Source organism: Protopterus annectens, chromosome 9.part0 (assembly GCF_019279795.1).
Source record: "Protopterus annectens isolate FY-2018-M chromosome 9.part0, PAN1.0, whole genome shotgun sequence".
Taxonomy (NCBI): Eukaryota; Metazoa; Chordata; order Ceratodontiformes; family Protopteridae; genus Protopterus; species Protopterus annectens.
Genome location: NC_056743.1, coordinates 72,627,968 through 72,649,741, shown reverse-complemented (window position 1 = coordinate 72,649,741; position 21,774 = coordinate 72,627,968). Strand labels below are relative to the sequence as shown.

Genomic DNA, 21,774 nt, shown 5'->3' with positions numbered 1-21,774 from the left:
AGGAACCCATAGTCCGCTATCAACATCATCCACCCTCAATTTTGACAACCATTACTGTACGGCAACTTTCGCATTGCAATGCTTACTGTCCACTGTTTACACATTTTGAAAAAAGTTTTACTTTAGCAAAAAGATCGTGCCTGTATCTGTGTTTCCCTTCCCTCCTCACGGTAGAAATATTCCATTCAGCAGTTTGCTTTCCTGACAATTCAAGCGTGCGTCCTTTATGCACGTTAAACAGGAAGAGGATTTTTTAATGATTTTCTGTCTGTGAAGGTAGTGGAGAGGTTTTGGGACAGCAAAAATGACTTTTAGCAACACTTTGCACTGTTTCATGCCGTTGTCTGTATTGAAGGAATTGAGATTCGCAACCGCGAAAATCTGGTTGCGATAATACGCAAGTACCCAAGTTTTTGACACAGTGAACAAATTGTAAGATGTTAATAAAATTATCTGCACTTAATATTGAAAACCATGTCACAGTAATAAATAAATGTCCTTATCTATTATTATATATGTTGAATCTTTCCTTCCAAACCCTGTAACAATACATTTGCAGATGTTTAATATTACCATTATATTATGTAACCAAAACACACTAACAGCCCTGTCAACTATGGTTGCTAAGTTCCTAACCTGTCTAAACCTATTGACAGTTGGTCTAAACTTCAAGTTCTCTATCAGTTCAAATCTTACTCTAAGCTACTGTAACTAGTGTATAATGTCATGACAAACTATTACTTATTTATAATGACTGCAAATAAAATAATTTAACAATATAATTTTATTACTAATCACCTTAGCGCAATAAAATTTTATTTTTACATAAATTAATCGGTTGATGGAAAATAAAACATCATTTACAATGTAGAATACTTTGACACCCTTTATTTCTGTTTTTTCTTTTCTCCCTTTTTATTTTCCTTTCCTCTTCTTTTTTTCCTCTTTTCTTTGTTCTATATTTCCCTGTTTTACTTTTCTTTTTGACTATATTATTTATCTCAACTATGCTGAGATACCTTATTTCTAAGTACCTGTTTTGTTCACATAGTGTCAGGCATGTACATAAATTATTAAAGTAAAGTTATCTCTTCTGAGTTCATCTTTTATATATCATTGAACATTTCTTAATTATGATTTATCACATGTGCCATTTTCAAAAGTCTTTTATTTTCCTGCTTTCTTGTTCACTGTGCAGGTTATTCCAGTTTATGGTTCATACAATGATAACTGTAATCGCTGTCTTCCAGCTTGTGTAACCAAATGTCTGCATTTGTAACACAAGTTTATATCTTCTCTTTCGTCTTCTCTTGCATGTATATAATTTACATTCTTATTTTGACTGGATCAGTTTTTTAATAATTTCATAGCATTTCTTCATTTTTATTCTATAGATTTTTATATTTATATACATAAATATGTGTGTGTAGATACACACACACACACACACACACACACACACACACACACACACACACACACACACACACACACACACACACACACACACACACTCCTATAAATATATGCTTTAATTTGCTTTTGGCAGTGTATTTGCTTTAATATTGCTACATATTCATGTGTGCTAGCTTGCACCGCACTTGAATTGTTTTTTTTTTTTTAGTGCTGTTTTAGCTGCTTTTCTGTAAAAAAAAAAATCTAAGCTTGTTTCCTGCCTTTCCTGTAACTAGTCTACGCCAGATGCATATTTGCTGTATTTGGTGTATCCAGGACTGTTTGTAAGCTTCTGAGCCCTCCAAGGATTTCTGTGTTGGAGGGAAGCCTTCTAGCTTATCATTGGGAGTGGTAAGCACTAGATAGCATATCTATCACAAGAGGAGTGTTTTCTGGCCCAGAAGTTGTAGTTTAGTGGCCCTTTAGGCAGTTTTTCCATCTCTTATAACTTTCTGGTTTAAAAGCCCACATGCTCGCTTGTTTCCCGCTTTTCCTGCAACTAGTCTAGTCCAGATACAGACTGCTGTATCCAGAACTGTTTATAACCTTCTGCTCTTCATTTTTTCCCTTAGATCTGCTAGTTCTCTCCTCTTCTGCACTTTTACTAGCTTATTAGTCTAGCACATTGCCAGACTTCTTGTAGCAGTTATTGTAGCACACAAAAGAGCTACCAGCACTAAACGTTCTACAAGGAGACAGCTCCAGTACTTACTGTTATTGCCCACCCCTCCTGCCATGTTTAAAGGTCAGTTCCCTGTGCTTTCGCCTATTAACCTGGTGAACTTGGGCATCCTGAGGCAGTGTAGCAACTGCCTCATGTACAACCCTCTCCTCTTACCTCCCAATGCTCAGACTTGCAGGAGATGCACTTATATATCCAGATTGAAAGCCACGCACTCTCCAGCCAAGACCAGAATAGCTTGTCAAGAGGAAAAGGTCAACACTTGCACCACACCATGTGGAACACACAGCCCTCCAGAACACACACGAGCACTGCCTTCACATAAAAACACAAACCACACACCCACCTTCATGGAGGTTGTCAATAAAAAGCTACCCAAACAGCAGAGACCTCCAAGGCAGAAATGCACTCGACCAACACAACACTAATCACGAGAAACATAACTCTCCTAAACAGTGCGCCACTCAACCAAAGCCCCTAAGGCAAAACAGCATGCCCAACACACTAGTCATAAGTGACTCGATAGCGAGGCACACTGATGTCCCACTCACTAGGTTGAATAAGGAGGAAGTCACAGTCAACTGCCTGTCAGGTGCCAGGATCTGCCACATAATGCATGCATTCGGGTCCCTCAACAACAGGTACAAATATGACTCTGTGATGTTACATGTGGGTGTAAATGATCTGAGATGCATCTCCCAGGACTACATGAAAAGAGATGTGGAGGAGCTCTCGGAACTATGTAGCCCAGACGGGTATGACCCCAGCCCTGAGCAGCATCCTACCATCACCCAGAATGATACCACAGTACAAGCAGAAAATGATTGATTTCAACAATTGGCTAAGTTTCTTTTGTCATTTTAAGGGGATCCAGTATCTGTCTGACTGTCTGGGATGACATAATTGACAGGCCTCGATGCTTTGCCAAAGATGGACTGCTTCTGTCACCCCTGGGTTTTCGGATACTGACCAAGGCTCTTGCCACCCCTGAAGTGCCTTTTTTGGGTGGTGTTCCAAAGACCATATTACCACCGTAACAGCTACAAACAAATGCAATCTGAGGGTCATGCTGCTTAACGCTAGAAGTTTAACTCTCAAAATGCACGCACTCAAAAGCACTCCTTAGAATGGAGAACATTGACATTTGTGCTGTAACAGAGATCTGGTTCAAGGCAGCAGAAAGAACCCCTGCACTACCAGGCTATAACTTATTCCACACCTTTTGGCCTCAGAGCTTGGACTGAAGCGCCAAAGGCAGTGGTGCTTCCATATTCATAAAGGATGCACACACCTCCAGACTGGTAGCCCAACGTAATGCATCAAAGATACTTCAGGTGCAGCTAACGTTGGGTAAGATGGTGATTCAGGTCATAGCCTGCTGTAGGTCCCCATCCATGTCCCAAGACTCGCACTCCACATTCCTAAGCACCCTGGAGAATATTAGGGTCCAACGTAACACTCCCATACTGGACGACTTCAACTACCCCTCCATTAACTGTGAAAATTACTCGTGTTCTACACCAGTAATCAACTCCTCCCTGGTTAGATCCGACCACAAACTAATCATCTTGGAAATCCACCCCCCCTCTGCAAAGGTAACCACCATGAAAAACATCTCCAAATTTAACTTTGAGCTCCTAAAAACAGAGATGGCTAACTTCACGACACCCATGCAAATGGAGAATAGTTGCATAACCGCCGAATCATACACCAGTGCACTGTACGAACAAGTACACAAATGCATGGATCTCTCCATACCCAGTAGAACCAAGATGCTCGCCTCCAAAAAAAGGAAGCCAATCTGGTGGTCCCCTGCCATAAACGAACTCTACAACAGGAGGAGGAAACTGATGCGGAATAAGGTGAAGTCCCAAGGCTGAAAAATCTCCCTTATCAGCCTCAACAGAAATTGAGATCCCTCATCAAATCCTTTAAAGCTAGCTATGAAAATAGAATTGCAGCAGATAGTATAGACAATCACAAGGCCTTCTGTAGTTATATAAAGAATCTCCACGGCATTACCCAGATTTGCTGTGAACTACTGCACAATGGTACCTCCTGTACTGAGGCAACAGATATTGCCAATATACTGGCTGACAGATTCAGTGCCAACTTTACCCCCCCAAGGACCAATCGCAATACCAGTAGATTACCAGGCACCCAGTATTACTGCAGAAACAGGTTAAATCAGTACTGTCCAAGGCCAAGAATACAGTTTCTATGGGACCTAACAGTATCCCTGGCTGTGTTCTACATGAACTAAAGAGTGAACTGGCACCTCACTTGTGTGCCCTTTTCAATCACAATATTACCTCAGGCTTTGTCCCTGCTGAGTGGCACACTGCTACAATCATCCCTGTCCACAAAGGATGCGCGACTACAGACCCTGGGAACTATCGCTCTATTAGCCTGGTGAGTCTGATATACAAAGCTGTGGAACGCATCATCGTGGACCTAATAAACAAGGATATAGGAAATCTCCAAACTCTGGATCCTACACAGTTTGGCTTTGTGAAGGGTATATCATATGCCTGCTCAACTTGTTTGACTTCTATGAGTCAGTCACCAGAGCTGTGGATGAAGGCAAGGTGGTTCATACAGCCTACCTTGATTTGGCCAAGATCTTTTGATACCATTCCTCACTCAGGAATCGTAGAAAAACTCAATAAGCTAGGCATCAACCCCTATATCACTAGGTGGGTTGCAAACTGGCTCACAGATAGAACCCACAGTGTGAAAGTAGCTGACTCCAAGTCAGACTGCCGACTAGTCATGAGTGGAGTCCCACAGGGTTCGGTCCTGGGTCCTGTCCTGTTTGGTATCTACTTCTCTGAAGTCCAGGCCAACACAGAGACTCTGGCTGACCAAGTTCACAGATTATTGCAAGTTGGGAGCTATTATTAACTCCCCAAGTGATGTTGACATCCTACAGAAAGGCGTCACTGAGACCAACGACTGATGTCAGAACTATGGCCTTAAGCTCAATGCCAAAAACTGTGTTGTCATCCCCTTTGGGAAAAACTTGGTTCCCATGAGGTACCATATCGATGGTAGTCCACAGAACACAGAAGGCGTTATAAGAGATCTGGGAACACAGGTTGACTGTAGCCTCTCATTTGACCACCACATTGCCACTGTGGATAGAAAGTCCTTCTGTGTGGCACATCTCATTAGTAAGGATTTTGCATCCAGGAAAAAGGAGGTCATTGTCTCCCTCTACTCTTCCCTCATTAGTCCAGTCATATAGTACAATGCCCCGTTTGGTATGTACCTCACTAGACATCTGCAACAATTGGAGAGGCCGCAAAAGTATCTCACAAAGAGGATTCTAGGCCTTAAATACTTGTCCTATATGGACAGACTCAAAAAACAACTATTCTCTGTCTTGTGTGTGTGTGTGTGTGTGTGTGTGTGTGTGTGTGTATGTATATATATATATATATATATATATATATATGTATGTATATATCTATGTGTGTGTATATGTGTATGTATATATATATATATATATATATATATATATATATATATATATATATATATATGTATATATGTATGTATATATGTATGTGTGTGTATATGTGTATATATATATATATATATATATATATATATATGTGTGTGTGTGTATATATATATATATATATATATATATATATATGTACACATACACACAGACTATATATATATATATATATATATATATATATACACACACACACACACACACACACACACACACACACACACACACACACACACACGTGCATAGGTGCAAACCTGTGTACATATCCTTACAGGTAAGCGCATACATATAACCAACTTGTATGTATAACCTTTATATTTTCCTTCTATCGGCACCCAGTAAGCAGAAAACTAACCATGCTTCTGTTATCCTATAACCAAAAACACTAGGTATTAGGTTGTTTCAGTATGATGTTGCCTATCTTCTTTTCCTGTGACCTTTCTGTGAAAGTGCATGACACTACTCATATATTTTAAGAAGTCTACAAGCAATGTATCAGGGCCCAGTCTTTTAAATAATCTTTTTAAATTTTCATTTCAGATTATATTGAAAAAAATCTACAAATCCCACCTCCAAAGCATGTTATCTCAACATTTCATCAATCAAATAAAAGTAAACAAAGTGATCCCTTATGTAATATCCTTTGCCACATTATACCCTATTTTTTGTTAATTATCAAAACGTGCAGTGCCATAATTGTTTAATGGGTATGCAAAAATATATATGTGTCTGTATGCCCAGGTGGACATGTATATACAAACACATCCGTACACCCTCAGATCTCCATGTTTGCATGAGTGAAAAGCTGTGATTGTTCAATATAATTTCAACAGATTAAAGCACTTGTGTTCTCACCCACTTAGCACCCTTTAAAGAAAATTATAACAAAGGCACAAGTTTTTCATCAGTCAAAAATATTCATATTTATTATGGACTTGAAAATTCTCCTTTGTTCTCTCCCTCAAAGAATCTGTTTCACCAGTTTAGTTTTTTCCTTCCCCTTACCATTTCAGAGTTTGTGTGTTGGCAGATGTTGGTATTTAAAAAAAAAACATTTATGGCATTTTTTCTATTCTGATTATTTCCTGGACTACCTGTAAGCACTTTCTCTTTAGCTTCAGCATATATTTTAAGAATGTCAGTATGATATATTTATTAACATGTTTTTAGTGTTCTTTCCTTTATTTTCAGAAGTACATATGAAATACTTGGCTTGACAATGGAGAATATGAGTATCTGATTGAAAATCTGAATGACTTTCGTAATTTTGTTAGCCTGCCTCGATGTATGTGCTGCTCTGTGTGCACTTGTTTGTGTGGTTCAAAGTTGAAGAAAATTATCAGGATACTTATTTGACAGCTGTCAGAATTGGTATCAACTGTAATTAGTTATTTGTGCATATGTTTGCTTAGAGTAGAATAATAACTGCATGATATCTATTTTGACAGCTGTTAGATAAAACAGTAAGTTCATGCATCTGTTGTGGTATATGGAGTCAATGTACGGGTCTTTAGGCTTGCACCTAAATCGTTATCTGTGTGCTTTCTCAATGAAAAAAAGACATGTAGGAGCAGACATTTACCAGCCAGTTGCTGCTGTGTTTGATATGAGTTTATTTGATAGCGGTCAAATTTTAGCATTTCAAAGTTTTAGAAAAGTTCAGCGCAATTGTTATGATTCTTGATAAAACAAACACCAACAGGGTAAGGTATCACCTCAAAATACAAGAATAAAGTCCAAAAAAATCCAAAAAAATAGAGGTAATACTCCAGGACAATCGAAGCCAACCAGAAACTAAATACAAGAGGTAAAGTAAATCTCCTTTATTGCTTAGAACAGTGAGCGCTTTCGCGTTACCCAGAACGCTTCTTCAGACTTCAATAAAAACAACAGTACTGGCTCTAATTTTATACTTGAGAACAGCCAATCCTACACGTCTTATTCAAAGTACCCAATAGAATTTGCTAAAACAATCACATGAATAACATTCATTGAATAAGTCATATGTATTACAGTCTATTTATATTCCTCACAAATCCAATAAAAATATAAAATCAAAAATATATATATGTATATATCAATATTTATAAAATATTTATAAAAACTTTGTTATATATTCTCTAATATATTCATAGACTGTATAAACAATATAAGTTCTACCATATATATTCTAAAATGCATTAAAAATATCCATATAAAGACATACCATATGAATAACATGTAAAAAACACATCCATATGAAAAGAAAAGTGCATATGTGCATAACTGTGTATGTGTGTTAAAAAGGGGGGGGGGAGAAGGGAGGGGAATGGGTAGGTAAAGAAGCGAATTACATGTATATGTGTATGTTTAAAAAGAAAAATGGTAGAAATAATGATAGTAATAATAATAAATGCAAATATAAATAAATGTGAATATATAACATATTAAAATTAGCGTTTATAGGGTCTATCAACTAAAAAAGGTCTCAGTGACAATTTGTCATTGAGTCCATGGCCTTTGTCCGCTCTGAGCTTGATAATCCATCTAATCTCTTCCTGTTCGGTTTTATTACTAATATTACCTAGTCTATTTGTTGACTGCTGTCGTCCTATGACCATAAAACTAAAGGTATGTATAGATCCATTATGCAAAACATGTCTTGTCAAAGCATTAGCCTCATTCTCTCTGTTTATCGCATAGATGTGTTCTCTTATTCTCTCCCTCAGAGTTCTGTTGGTTTTTCCAACATAGAAACTTTGGCACTTCTTGCACACCGCTAAGTATATAACATTCCTAGACTTGCAATCTGCATACTCATTGAACTCATATCTAGTATTATTGTCTGGATGTATAAATATATTAGAGTTCATAATGAAGTTACATTGATTGCAGCTCCTACAAGCATAAGTACCCTTCCTTTGTGAGTTGATCATAACACTCCTATTATTTTCATAACACAAATGACGTTTAAGAGATTTAGTGTTCCTGTAACTAATAGCAGGTCTATCACCCACTAGTCCCTTAATACTGTCATCTAAAAGCAAAATGTTCCAATTCTTATTTATTATGTCCACAATTGAGCTATTAACATTGGTATATGGAATCAAAAGCCTCTTTCTCATATCTTTAGATCTAAAAGTTTGCTTATGTGTTATATTACTATCTTTAATAATGGCTGGTACAGTACGCCCACTTATGGTCTGTTGTAAAGGTAATAAATCTTTGTCTAAGTATCCTCTTTCACAATTCATAGTGCATGGTATCAACCGCTTGTAGTAATGTATCATCCTCACTAATAATGTGTGAAAAACGTGTCATCTGATTCTTAACTATATTTTTATGAATATGTGGTGGATGCATACTGGTCCTATGCAAAATAGCATTACGTCTACAAGGTTTCCTAAATATATCAGATGTTAAATATCCTCCATCTAACCTAAGTGTAACATCCAAAAAATCTATCTGAGAAACTGAAGTTGTACTAGTGAACCTTAAGAAGGTGGTAGTCCCATTAATATATGTCATAAAATCATTAAAGGTATCAACATCACCTTCCCAAATAAAAAGAATGTCATCTACAAAGCGTCTGTAATATGTTATGTGTCTCGAATAATTGATGTGCTCTAATATATAGGTGACCTCCCAATATGCCATCACTAGGTTGGCATATGAGTTGGCGCAAGATGTTCCCATTGCCACACCTTGAGTTTGCAAAAAATACTCATCTTTAAAGAGAAAAACATTATTACTCAGGACAATATCCAATAACATAGTAGCCCTTATAATTTCAGAATTATTCATCCCTTTCCTCATTAGGAACAACCTTAAATAATCTATTCCTATGTCATTCGGAATACAGGTAAAAAGGGAGGCTACATCTAATGTTACAAGTATAGCAGGTTGTATAACACCTATATTACCATTCTGAATTGACAGAGTCTCCAGAAGTTGTTTAGTGTCTCGTAGAACAGAGTTAGTGGAATCTACCATAGGTCTAAGTGTTTTCTCTAAGAAAATAGAGATGGTTTCAGTCATCCACCCACGTCCTGACACTATGGGTCTAAGTGGGGGGTTAATCATGGTCTTGTGTATCTTTGGCAGACCTCTAATAACAGGTACAACTGGATCTTCAATCAAAAAATACTTATACAAATTCTCATCAATTATTCCACATATGAGCATATCATATAGATCAGCATGCACTGAACTAATTAACTTACTAACTGGTTGGCTTCGATTGTCCTGGAGTATTACCTCTATTTTTTTGGACTTTATTCTTGTATTTTGAGGTGATACCTTACCCTGTTGGTGTTTGTTTTATCAAGTATTTGCATTTTTTCTTTACCATCGGGGACATGACAGAAGGAACCAGAGCTGCACTTGTGGAGAGTGCAGATTTTGCAACATCTGAATTTACTAAACTTATTTCTGTAAGTAGTAATCCCTTATTGAAACTATCATATATGGAAATGGCTAAAGCAGCCATGAAAGAAACAGATGCTGGTTTACATATAGACACTTTACAGTTAATGAAGAAGTTGGAAGATACTTTGAATAGAGTGAAAAATATACAGTGGCAGAAGAAGCACATGGAAGCTTGCATTCATTTTAAAATAGTTCCCAGAGGGCTACGTATATTGAAAATGCCCACCTTTGGCTCTACTTATCCGAGTTTACTTTCAAGGTGGCAGCAACTTAACTTAGAAACCAGCTTTGATTATATGAGACTTTTGATTGAACAATACTCTACAGTAGAACTAGAGCTACAAAAGGAGATACAGTCGATAGAGCATAAACTTGCCAGAGTCCTCTCTGATCTACAAAAACGTGATTTTTATTTAGAGATAACTGCCACTTTACAGTCACTGGATCACAGCTTTTAGCAAAGAAAAAGAAAATGGAAAGGGATTGCTCAGATTTTTCAAAAGGAAATGTCTTCTCTTGGCCCAGGCAGCCGTTTAGGAACATCAACAATGCAACACCTCGCCCCAGAGAGACATTTCCATCTGCGAGTACCACAACAACGGCCCCCTCTACTTCCTGTATGCCGCCCGTACATCCTGCTAGTGCAAGTGCTGAGAACTCGGCTACAACTGTTTTTGGAGTCAATGCGAGTGTTACAACAACGGCTCCTTCTGTTTCCTGCATACAGCCCGTAAATTATGCTGATGCTAGCGCTGATAATTCGGCTACAACTGCTCTTAGAGCCAATGTTATTAACGCAGAGTGCCTGGCTCATTCAGAAGCAGCTTCAGCTGTTTCAGCGACGACAGAGCATTTACCTAATGCTACAGATACACGTACAGTCCCTTTATTCAGCGAGCAAGTGGTACGGAGAAAAACCACTGTAGCTGAAGTGACAAATGAAGACTTACATTCTAATGAAGCATCACACCTTGTTTTTCCGCTCCCTTTTCGAGTGGAACAGAGACAGTCATGGAGTCCACATCAATCGACCAGAAAGAGGAAGAATTCAGGAGAACCCCACGAGTTCCAGAGGAAGACGCTGAAGCCCATAACAAGGACTTAGTGGTAAATCTCTCTAAGTACAAACTGACTGAATTTGAAAGAAAGTTATTGAATAAAGGCTTATCCTTTATTCCATCTCAAGATGTGGATGTTAGTGAGTTTGTAGTGGACATTAAATGCTTCACTAGAAATGTGGCGTTGAGTATGTTTTTTAAAAATGATAATGTTGCAAATGTTGAGAGTGCTGAGTTTAATATGTATAAGAAACCTTCTGTTTTTATTCCCAATATGCATCCTTTGTTAGAGACCTTTGAGAAGGCATGTTCTAATGATTTACTTAAATATTTTGAAAGTAAAGATAAGAGACCTGATTTTTATAATTTATCTAAAGGTGAGAGGGAAGCCCTGTTTGCTTTACAACGCAACAACAGTATTACAATAAGGCCAGCCGATAAAGGTGGTGCTATAGTACTTTTAGATAGTGCTTTTACAATGACAATATGTATACAATGCTATCTGATGGATCTACGATAAGAAAATAGATAGAGTGAATTTAAATAAGTTAATTAGTTCAGTGCATGCTGATCTATATGATATGCTCATATGTGGAATAATTGATGAGAATTTGTATAAGTATTTTTTGATTGAAGATCCAGTTGTACCTGTTATTAGAGGTCTGCCAAAGATACACAAGACCATGATTAACCCCCCACTTAGACCCATAGTGTCAGGACGTGGGTGGATGACTGAAACCATCTCTATTTTCTTAGAGAAAACACTTAGACCTATGGTAGATTCCACTAGCTCTGTTCTACGAGACACTAAACAACTTCTAGAGACTCTGTCAATTCAGAATGGTAATATAGGTGTTATACAACCTGCTATACTTGTAACATTAGATGTAGCCTCCCTCTTTACCTGTATTCCGAATGACATAGGAATAGATTATTTAAGGTTGTTCCTAATGAGGAAAGGGATGAATAATTCTGAAATTATAAGGGCTACTATGTTATTGGATATTGTCCTGAGTAATAATGTTTTTCTCTTTAAAGATGAGTATTTTTTGCAAACTCAAGGTGTGGCAATGGGAACATCTTGCGCCAACTCATATGCCAACCTAGTGATGGCATATTGGGAGGTCACCTATATATTAGAGCACATCAATTATTCGAGACACATAACATATTACAGACGCTTTGTAGATGGCATTCTTTTTATTTGGGAAGGTGATGTTGATACCTTTAATGATTTTATGACATATATTAATGGGACTACCACCTTCTTAAGGTTCACTAGTACAACTTCAGTTTCTCAGATTTTTTGGATGTTACACTTAGGTTAGATGGAGGATATTTAACATCTGATATATTTAGGAAACCTTGTAGACGTAATGCTATTTTGCATAGGACCAGTATGCATCCACCACATATTCATAAAAATATAGTTAAGAATCAGATGACACGTTTTTCACGCATTATTAGTGAGGATGATACATTACTACAAGCGGTTGATACCATGCACTATGAATTCGTAGAAAGAGGATACTTAGACAAAGATTTATTACCTTTACAACAGACCATAAGTGGGCGTACTGTACCAGCCATTATTAAAGATAGTAATATAACACATAAGCAAACTTTTAGATGTAAAGATATGAGAAAGAGGCTTTTGATTCCATATACCAATGTTAATAGCTCAGTTGTGGACATAATAAATAAGAATTGGAACATTTTGCTTTTAGATGACAGTATTAAGGGACTAGTGGGTGATAGGGTTTACTATCAAATGTTCGAACGTCACTCGGTCGAACGTCGTATGGTCGAACGGATAAGGTCGGAAACACAAATGTCGAAGGCAGTATAATCAATCGAGGAACGGTTTTACCATGGGTCAAGGTAGGTGTACAGTATAATTCTCTACTACAAACATCTTCCCTACCTCGACCCATGGTAGAACCGTTCCTCGATTGATTATACTGCCTTCGACATTTGTGTTTCCGACCTTATCCGTTCGACCATAAGACGTTCGACCGAGTGACGTTCGAACATTTGATAGTAAACCGGGTGATAGACCTGCTATTAGATACAGGAACACTAAATCTCTTAAACGTCATTTGTGTTATGAAAATAATAGGAGCGTTATGATCAACTCACAAAGGAAGGGTACTTATGCTTGTAGGAGCTGCAATCAATGTAACTTCATTATGAACTCTAATATATTTATACATCCAGACAATAATACTAGATATGAGTTCAATGAGTATGCAGATTGCAAGTCTAGGAATGTTATATACTTAGCGGTGTGCAAGAAGTGCCAAAGTTTCTATGTTGGAAAAACCAACAGAACTCTGAGGGAGAGAATAAGAGAACACATCTATGCGATAAACAGAGAGAATGAGGCTAATGCTTTGGCAAGACATGTTTTGCATAATGGATCTATACATACTTTTAGTTTTATGGTCATAGGACAACAGCAGTCAACAAATAGACTAGGTAATATTAGTAATAAAACCGAACAGGAAGAGATTAGATGGATTATCAAGCTCAGAGCGGACAAAGGCCATGGACTCAATGACAAATTGTCACTGAGACCTTTTTTAGTTGATAGACCCTATAAACGCTAATTTTAATATGTTATATATTCACATTTATTTATATTTGCATTTATTATTATTACTATCATTATTTCTACCATTTTTCTTTTTAAACATACACATATACATGTAATTCTTCTTTACCTACCCATTCCCTCCTTCTCCCCCTTTTTTAACACACATACACAGTTATGCACATATGCACTTTTCTTTTCATATGGATGTATTTTTTACATGTTATTCATATGGTATGTCTTTATATGGATATTTTTAATGCATTTTAGAATATATATGGTAGAACTTATATTGTTTATACAGTCTATGAATATATTAGAGAATATATAACAAAGTTTTTATAAATATTTTATAAATATTGATATATACATATATATATTTTTGATTTTATATTTTTATTGGATTTGTGAGGAATATAAATAGACTGTAATACATATGACTTATTCAATGAATGTTATTCATGTGATTGTTTTAGCAAATTCTATTGGGTACTTTGAATAAGACGTGTAGGATTGGCTGTTCTCAAGTATAAAATTAGAGCCAGTACTGTTGTTTTTATTGAAGTCTGAAGAAGCGTTCTGGGTAACGCGAAAGCGCTCACTGTTCTAAGCAATAAAGGAGATTTACTTTACCTCTTGTATTTAGTTTCTGGTTGGCTTCGATTGTCCTGGAGTATTACCTCTATTTTTTTGGGCAATTGTTATGATTATGGAACTGGTGAGAAGCTTTACAGGGGAATATGAATCCATGTGGAGGCTATGTTGTTTTTATCAGAATTTAGTCCATGTTAAAACCCTAATAATTTTTCCAGCTTGAATAGTCAAATTTTTGTACTTCTGAAGGCAGTTTGCTAAAAATGTTAAGTATACTGAAGTAGTTGATTAAATGCAATGCTGTAGTGCTTTATTACTAGTTTACTTGCTTATGACTGCAACAAAAATACATTTATGTCTAGTATGTTTTGGCAATTTTCATTTTAATGATTATATATATTGATCTTATATGTAGTGCTGTTGTTATTTAAATTTAGGTGGTTCACTAATACACATTTAGTTAATTCAGAGTTTATGCTTGGTTATGTACCTCACAGAAGCATTTCCCCAAACCCCTATATACCACTTCACAATTCTATCCACACACATTTCTCCACATGATGAACCTTTTAGGCCAGTAATTACAATTGCTGAAAGTTTGGTAAAATCCATTTCAGTAGCAGTGTTGCTGCTCTCCTCTGTTCACAAAAACTAAAACAGATGTCTTAAAACTAAGTTGTGGCACAAAACTGTGTCCCACTGTGCATTATTTGATTTTTCTAAAGTGAAAGCACAGGTCAAGGTCAAATAGGTTTGCTTATTTTTGGTCCTCCATTGTTTATAAAATAAGCAGATTTAAAACATTTCTGTTCATTTTCCACCTGTTGAACTGTTTATGCTGTGTGTGTGATATGTGTTAATGATCAAATGTGCTGCAGTCAAATTCAGTTCAATCTGTTGGTGCTTCTGCAGTGGACAGCTTCTATTTCCTAAAATACAGCTCTTTTCTGCCGAATAGTTCTGCTACTGCTAAACTGCCCTGAGTCCTCTGAGTCACAAGATCACTTGCTTGAAAACAGTATGATTTATGGTATTTTTTCTCGTATATTTTAACCACGTTGACATCATATATTATGTTACGATAACATATTTGCTTGATGGTGTATTTTTGCTTGAGTGGTACTTAAGTTAATCCCAATCACTGTATGAAACATTTGATGTTACCATCTCCCCCCTTTTTTCAGGTGTTTGATGAGCTTCTTTTGGATGCTGATTTCAGTGTCAATGCAGGCAGCTGGATGTGGTTGTCGTGCAGTGCCTTTTTTCAGCAGTTCTTCCACTGCTATTGCCCCGTGGGCTTTGGTCGGAGGATGGATCCCAGTGGAGATTACATCAGGTGGGCATGTTTGAAGAATTTGCTTACTTCTTATATATGTATGTAATATATATATATATATATATATATATATATATATGTACATATATAAATGTGTATATTTGGTATATTTGTGTGTGTATATATATATATCTATATATATATATATATATATATATATATGCATGCATGCGCAGGACCTCTGCTAGAACATAATACATTTTGTACTTTTTATTATAATTTCTTCATGGATTAAATAACTGCAGTAGTAGTCAACAGGGGAAATAGGTGTATAATATTTGTGTTGCAGTTAAAAATCACAACTTCTTAACTAGATTGTACTTCTTCTTTGTGATTAAAAAGTTTTGTTATTCTGGACTTCCAAGATGACAGCTGACTGAGTTAACAGAATAATTACAGCTGTCTCAGGATGAAAACCGATATTGGTTAAAAAGCAAGTAAACATTATCACTTCATAATCAAACATTTGACTACTGGCTAATAATTACACTATCTAGATGCCAACAAAGTAGAAATTTGAAAAAAGTAAGGGAAAATAGAGTAGATAAGAAAAACTTCTGGCTAGAAATAATCTCAGTTTTTTGACAAAAAAAAGGACAATTCAAGTTGCAGCTCCTTTACAGGTGATGGCTTTTAGTAGTTTAGAGGAAGTAATAAATGTGTAAGTGGGATATAAAAGGAATGTATAAAGTCAAATGACAAAAGGCTGGAAAAAAATTATGAATCTTTAAACAGTCTTTCACCCTGATTTCACCTGATAAAACTGCAGAAATTAGTGACTGAAAGATGGAAAGAATGGCAGAACATAAGACTTCTCAAGAAGAAATGGTTCTAAAATTAATGGGTTATGTTTTTTTTGGGGGGGGGGGTTTCATGCTTTTATTTCATGAGATTTTTTGCTGTACCAGCAAAACTGGAAGGAGTGGACTGTAGTAATTTTATGAAAGTACATATAAACAACTGGAATGGTGTTCCACAGCAAGATTTGTTAATTGAGGGGGGCATATTGTTTATATCCTGCACATTTGACCACCAGAAACCAACCAAAATCTAAATTAATAAAGAACAATCACACTAGCAGATGTTTCTGATTAAATTGTTTCAGAATTGGGGAAGTCCGGAGTGTTTGTGGAAAATGATTATTCACTTAACACAAGACAAAAGAGAAGAATGTTCATCCCACCAGTTATGGAATTGGCATGAAATTAAGTTGTTATATTTAGGTGTTGTTAGAATATTTAATATATTACAATGGATCAAAGATGTTTCTGGAAGCAGAACAAGCTGTGAAAAAAATAAAGGTTTAGTCAATAAAGAGGTGAGACAGCAAGTTGAAAAGGACTCTGCTGTTCAGTCTTGTGTTAGTAAGAAAGACAAGCGAGATTAGAAAGAAGATTTGCAACAAAGATAATTTACTAGCCTGGTTTTGTAGCACAGATAGCTAGAATATGGACTTTGACCTATGTCAGCAGGGTTTGATTAGTTGCCAGGGAGAAATAAGTGTGAAAAGATGTGACCAGCACACCTCTTTCCTAAGGAGAGTTGCATGCACTTAGTGAGCAAACATTAAATTAAGATTTCCATGGTGAAGACTGGGAGAAGCCACTTCCCTTCTTTGGGGGTGGTAGAGATGCTGCTTGCTGGCAATGCCCCCTGCAGAAGTAAGGGATGACCAGAGTGAACAGCCCATTGCCCATCTGGCCTGTTTTCCCTGTTTAGCTGGACACGTGCAGGTAGTTAGGACAATAAAAGGAAAAATCTCTGCTACAGATTGCTGTGAGGGGAAAGATAGTTTTATTTTGTTCTTTTGTAATTTCTGTTGCTTCATTGATACCTTATGTTGTGTAAATTGTGGTGTATTTTCTTTATACTGTGTTTTACTTGTATTTTGCTTTCAATTGCATATTTAAACTATTAGAGGCCACAACTGTGTCTCTTGTGAGTCGCACAGAAATTCCTCCATCCTTGTACTCTTATGTTCTTAAACTCAACTATCTGTAGTTGCCCACCCCTTACATTAATTTGACCATATATTTCCTTCCCTCTCCTCTTTCATTGGCTATTGTCAGTAAGCACAATATTTTTTTATTTTGTGAAATCACTCCACTTCAGCTATTTAAATGTATTGGCCATCCCACTGCATTCCATTGAGGTAGAATATCAAGTGCTCACCTCATTCCAGTCTGTCTTGCTCTTTGAACATGTGTCTTTTCCCTTAGATTGCTGAAGCTTGAGTTATCCTCTGTTTCATATCTGTTTGGTGCACTCTGCAACTCTTAGGATATTAACCCATTTTTTCCATCTTACCTTTTAAAATCTGCAACATCTAGTCCAAATTTACCAATTATTGGGGAGCCCACATTCTACCTGTTCATAGTCATCTTGTGATTTAGTGCTTTGGTTTTACTCCTGGTGAGAGAAGGAACATAGTGACATTATTTCCTAGAGACTGATTGCCAGAAAGCCTGATAACTGCTTTTTAATTGCCAGTTTGGAATTTGTGCTTCTATTTTGCTCCTGGTGAAAGAAGGAGCAAAGGGCATTGATGGCCTGTCTCTGATTGGGCAGTGCTCGCCTGTGTGGGACCTTCCTAATTGATCTGGTTGCTATTGAAGAAATCTACCAGGAAAAGGCTACAAAAAGCCTATAGATCCCTTCATTATCTGGGACAAGACTGCTAATCATCAAAGAGCCTGTGGCCTTCTTCTCATCTTGGGATTGGTGCTACTGTTTTGTTTCTGGTGAGAGAAGAAGCAAAAGGGCATTGTATTCCACCAGTGAGAAGCGGTGAGGCTAGCACTAGTGGTAGCCAGGCAGGCAAATCACGTCTTTTCATCATTCTTGACAAAGTTTAGTCTTTCTTTTCAATAAGGATTGTGTGATTATCTGCTGTATAACTTAACTTCCGAATATCTCCCTTCATATTTCATCTGTGAATCATCGGGGTCTGCTTATTAGTTTTCCCTGAAGTGTTTGGCAATGCCTTGTATAGATGCAGACACCTTGACTTGACATTTTTTTCTGTAAAAGCATCCTTGAAATTTCACCAGTACCTAGTTACAAATAGGGCAACTAGTTTACAGTGACAAGTGCTGCCCCCGAAGCTGCAAACCAGATACTCCAGATATTACTTTATATTCTCATTGCAACTGTCTAATCAGTAAAAAGGCCTGTTGCTATGGATATGAATTTTCCCCACTATCTCCATTACCAGCTTGCTGGATATGGGCATCCTGAGGCAGTGTAGAAATTGCCTCATGTTACTGACCAACAGCTAATTCTCAAACAAACTGATAATTGTATGTGGGAGATGTATTTACACACTATCACTGGGGGCAAGGCTGTCACATAACCTGATTGACATTATAAGTGCTTTTATCAGAAGTACACACACACACAGCATCCATCCCACACAATTTGAAGCAGGCACATACACCCATATATACTGAGGCACTTAAATGTAACCTCTTTAAACTCCAAAGACCTCCTAGACAAAGTACACCTAACAGATACCTTCAGGAGCCCCAGATACACCGTTTGAAAACAGTACCCACATCAACACATATGGCCACATGTCATGGAGCCTCTACTTCTGAGCCCATAAGGAAGGCCACAACATATTCCAGCATTGTGGTCATTGGAGACTCTATTGTAAGGCACACTGATGTCCCTCTCACCAGGCTGAGTAAGAAGAAAGGCATAGTTATTTGCTTGTCAGGGACCAGGATCTGCCACATTACATATACACTCAGGACACTGGACCACAAGTACCAGTGTGACGCAGTCATAGTCTGTGTGGGTATAAATAACCTGAGTTGTATCTTCCTAGATTGTATGTAGAGAGACATCATGGAGCTCTTGGAATGTGTGTCCCAGGCTGGTATGAGACTGGCATTGGGCAGCATTTTATCTTCTCTAAGGATGATGCCATAATACAAACAGAAAATGACTGATTTAATAATTGGCTTAGTTCCTGGTGTTGTTCTAAGGGGATACAATATTTGTCAGCATGGAAGGAGATGGTCAACAAAGCACGCTGCTTTGGCAGGGATGGTCTGCACCTCTCCTCTGTAGGCTTTTGAATTTTAACTAAAATGTCCTCTCCCATAGTGCCTTTTTCATGCAGTTCCAAACTGAAAGGACTTTGGTTGATAGCAAATCATAACCAAGGAAATCTAAGGTTATTACTACTCAGTGCTAAGAGACTGAACAAGCCCCTACAAGCTGTCCTCATCCTATAGGATGCTGATGTCTGTGCAGTCACTGAGACGTGCTTTAAAGCTGCAGAGAGAACCCAGCAGTGCTAGACTAAAATGTCTTCAACACATAAAACAGCTACTACACAGACAAGGGACTAAAGGTGGAGTTGTCAAACTTTACATCAAAAATAAATATACCTGTTGGCTGGGCAAACAGGACAATGCACGTGAGCTTCTCCATGTTCAAATCACCATAGGCAAAATCTCATACCACTTCCTTCCAAGCTGTAGGTGTCCCCTGTATGACCCAGGAAACCCATAACATGTATTTAAACTAGCTGGAAACACTAACCATCCAACCAAATACCATATTCAATTACCCCACTCCCATGTGCAGAAATGAGAAAAAGGGGTTGTGGATGGATGGATATATGGCATCAAACATGCAGGCACAGAGATTACCAGATTTTGTAAACATAAGCTCCCTGGACCAGATTGTCAGTATGCTGACCAGGATGCAGACGTACTGAATCTGGTCCTCACTAATATGGGAGAGTGCTGAACTCCCCCTAGTGTAATCTCTTGTTTTGTAAGCTCAAACCACAAAATAGTCTCCTATGAAATGAACATAAAATCCAGAACCTCAGCTAACCCTGGAATGTTCAAGAACTACTCTAAGGCTAACTTTCTACTATTAAACGATAACCTGGCAAAATTTCAAGCCCCCATAAACCATGAGAACACTGCTGCCTACTCAAAACCATTCAGAGGAACCCTATACAAGCGTATTAATAGTTGCAGAAAGGCAGGTGTTACCCAGCAGGAAGAAGTAGAGAACTAACTCAAAAAACAAGCCATCTTGGTGGACTCACCATATCAGTAGGCTGTATAACAGAAGAAAGAAAATCATGGCCAGAATTAGGAGGCATAGCACCCAGCAGGATGAAAATACTCTCATTAAACCCAACAAACAACTCCGAGGGCAAATAAAGTCCACTGAAGCAAAATTCGAGTTAAATGTTTCCTCCCAAGCCAGGGACAAGCACAATTGTTCATAGTTCATAGATTAGTACTAGGCTAACTGCCCTTGCGAGACATTTTAAGCCTAGCCAATTATCCCCTGTGAGATTCAAACCCTGTACCTTGTGTTTGTAAGGCAAACACCTTAACCATTAGGCCACCCCCAAACAAGGCATTCTTTAGCTATGTCTGCAGCCTCAAAGGCAATACACAATTGTTTGCAGAGCTCATTGTTAATGGAGCCACCTGTACTGATCCAGAAGATTTAGCAAACCTACTGCAGACAAATTCAGTGCTTACTTTACCCTTCTCTCCTCTCAACCCCCCCTCCAGAAATATGAAAATACCATCAAATACAACTCCCCCTACTATCACTAGGAAACAGGTCCTCAGTGCTCTTAGTCTAAGAATACTGCATCAGTGGGCCCAGACAATGTCACTGGATGCCTTCTAAATGGCATGAAGCATGACTTGTCAGGCTGTCTGAAATTGCTGTTTAACTGTAGCCTAAAAACTAGCTTCATGCCTCATGAATGAAGGATTGAAGTTGACTGAGTATGTATATGCATTGAGAAAGAGCTAGAGTCTCGAAAGCTCTACTGTTTTGCTATTTGTCTTTACTTCAGGTATTATTACATTTAGACATTGAACTCCTGATTTGTTTTTATTGGATTTGCTTTTGTACCTCTTGGAGTTCTTCAGCTTCCAAGGAAGTTTTTTTTGCCTTCTGTGGAGAACAGCAATAGTCATCCCCCTGTACAAAGGTGGGCCATTTACAGACCCTGGAAACTATAGACCTATAAGTCTTCTATGCAAAGCCTTGTAAAGAGTCATCATGGAAATGATCAATAATGACATAAGAAATCTCCAAACACTGGACCCAACCCGGCTTGGTTTTGTCAAA

General features: G+C 37.6%; 1 protein-coding gene across 2 annotated transcripts in view; it reads left to right on the top strand.

Moving 5' to 3' along the window:
- The window catches only part of CRY2 (cryptochrome circadian regulator 2), a 526,322-nt gene that overhangs the window by 317,051 nt on the left and 187,497 nt on the right, over nucleotides 1-21,774 (top strand). For both annotated transcript variants that reach the window (XM_044082571.1, XM_044082570.1), the window contains exon 8: nucleotides 15,500-15,651. In XM_044082571.1, coding sequence (XP_043938506.1) covers nucleotides 15,500-15,651 — 152 coding nt within the window. The remainder of the gene's footprint in view (nucleotides 1-15,499; nucleotides 15,652-21,774) is intronic.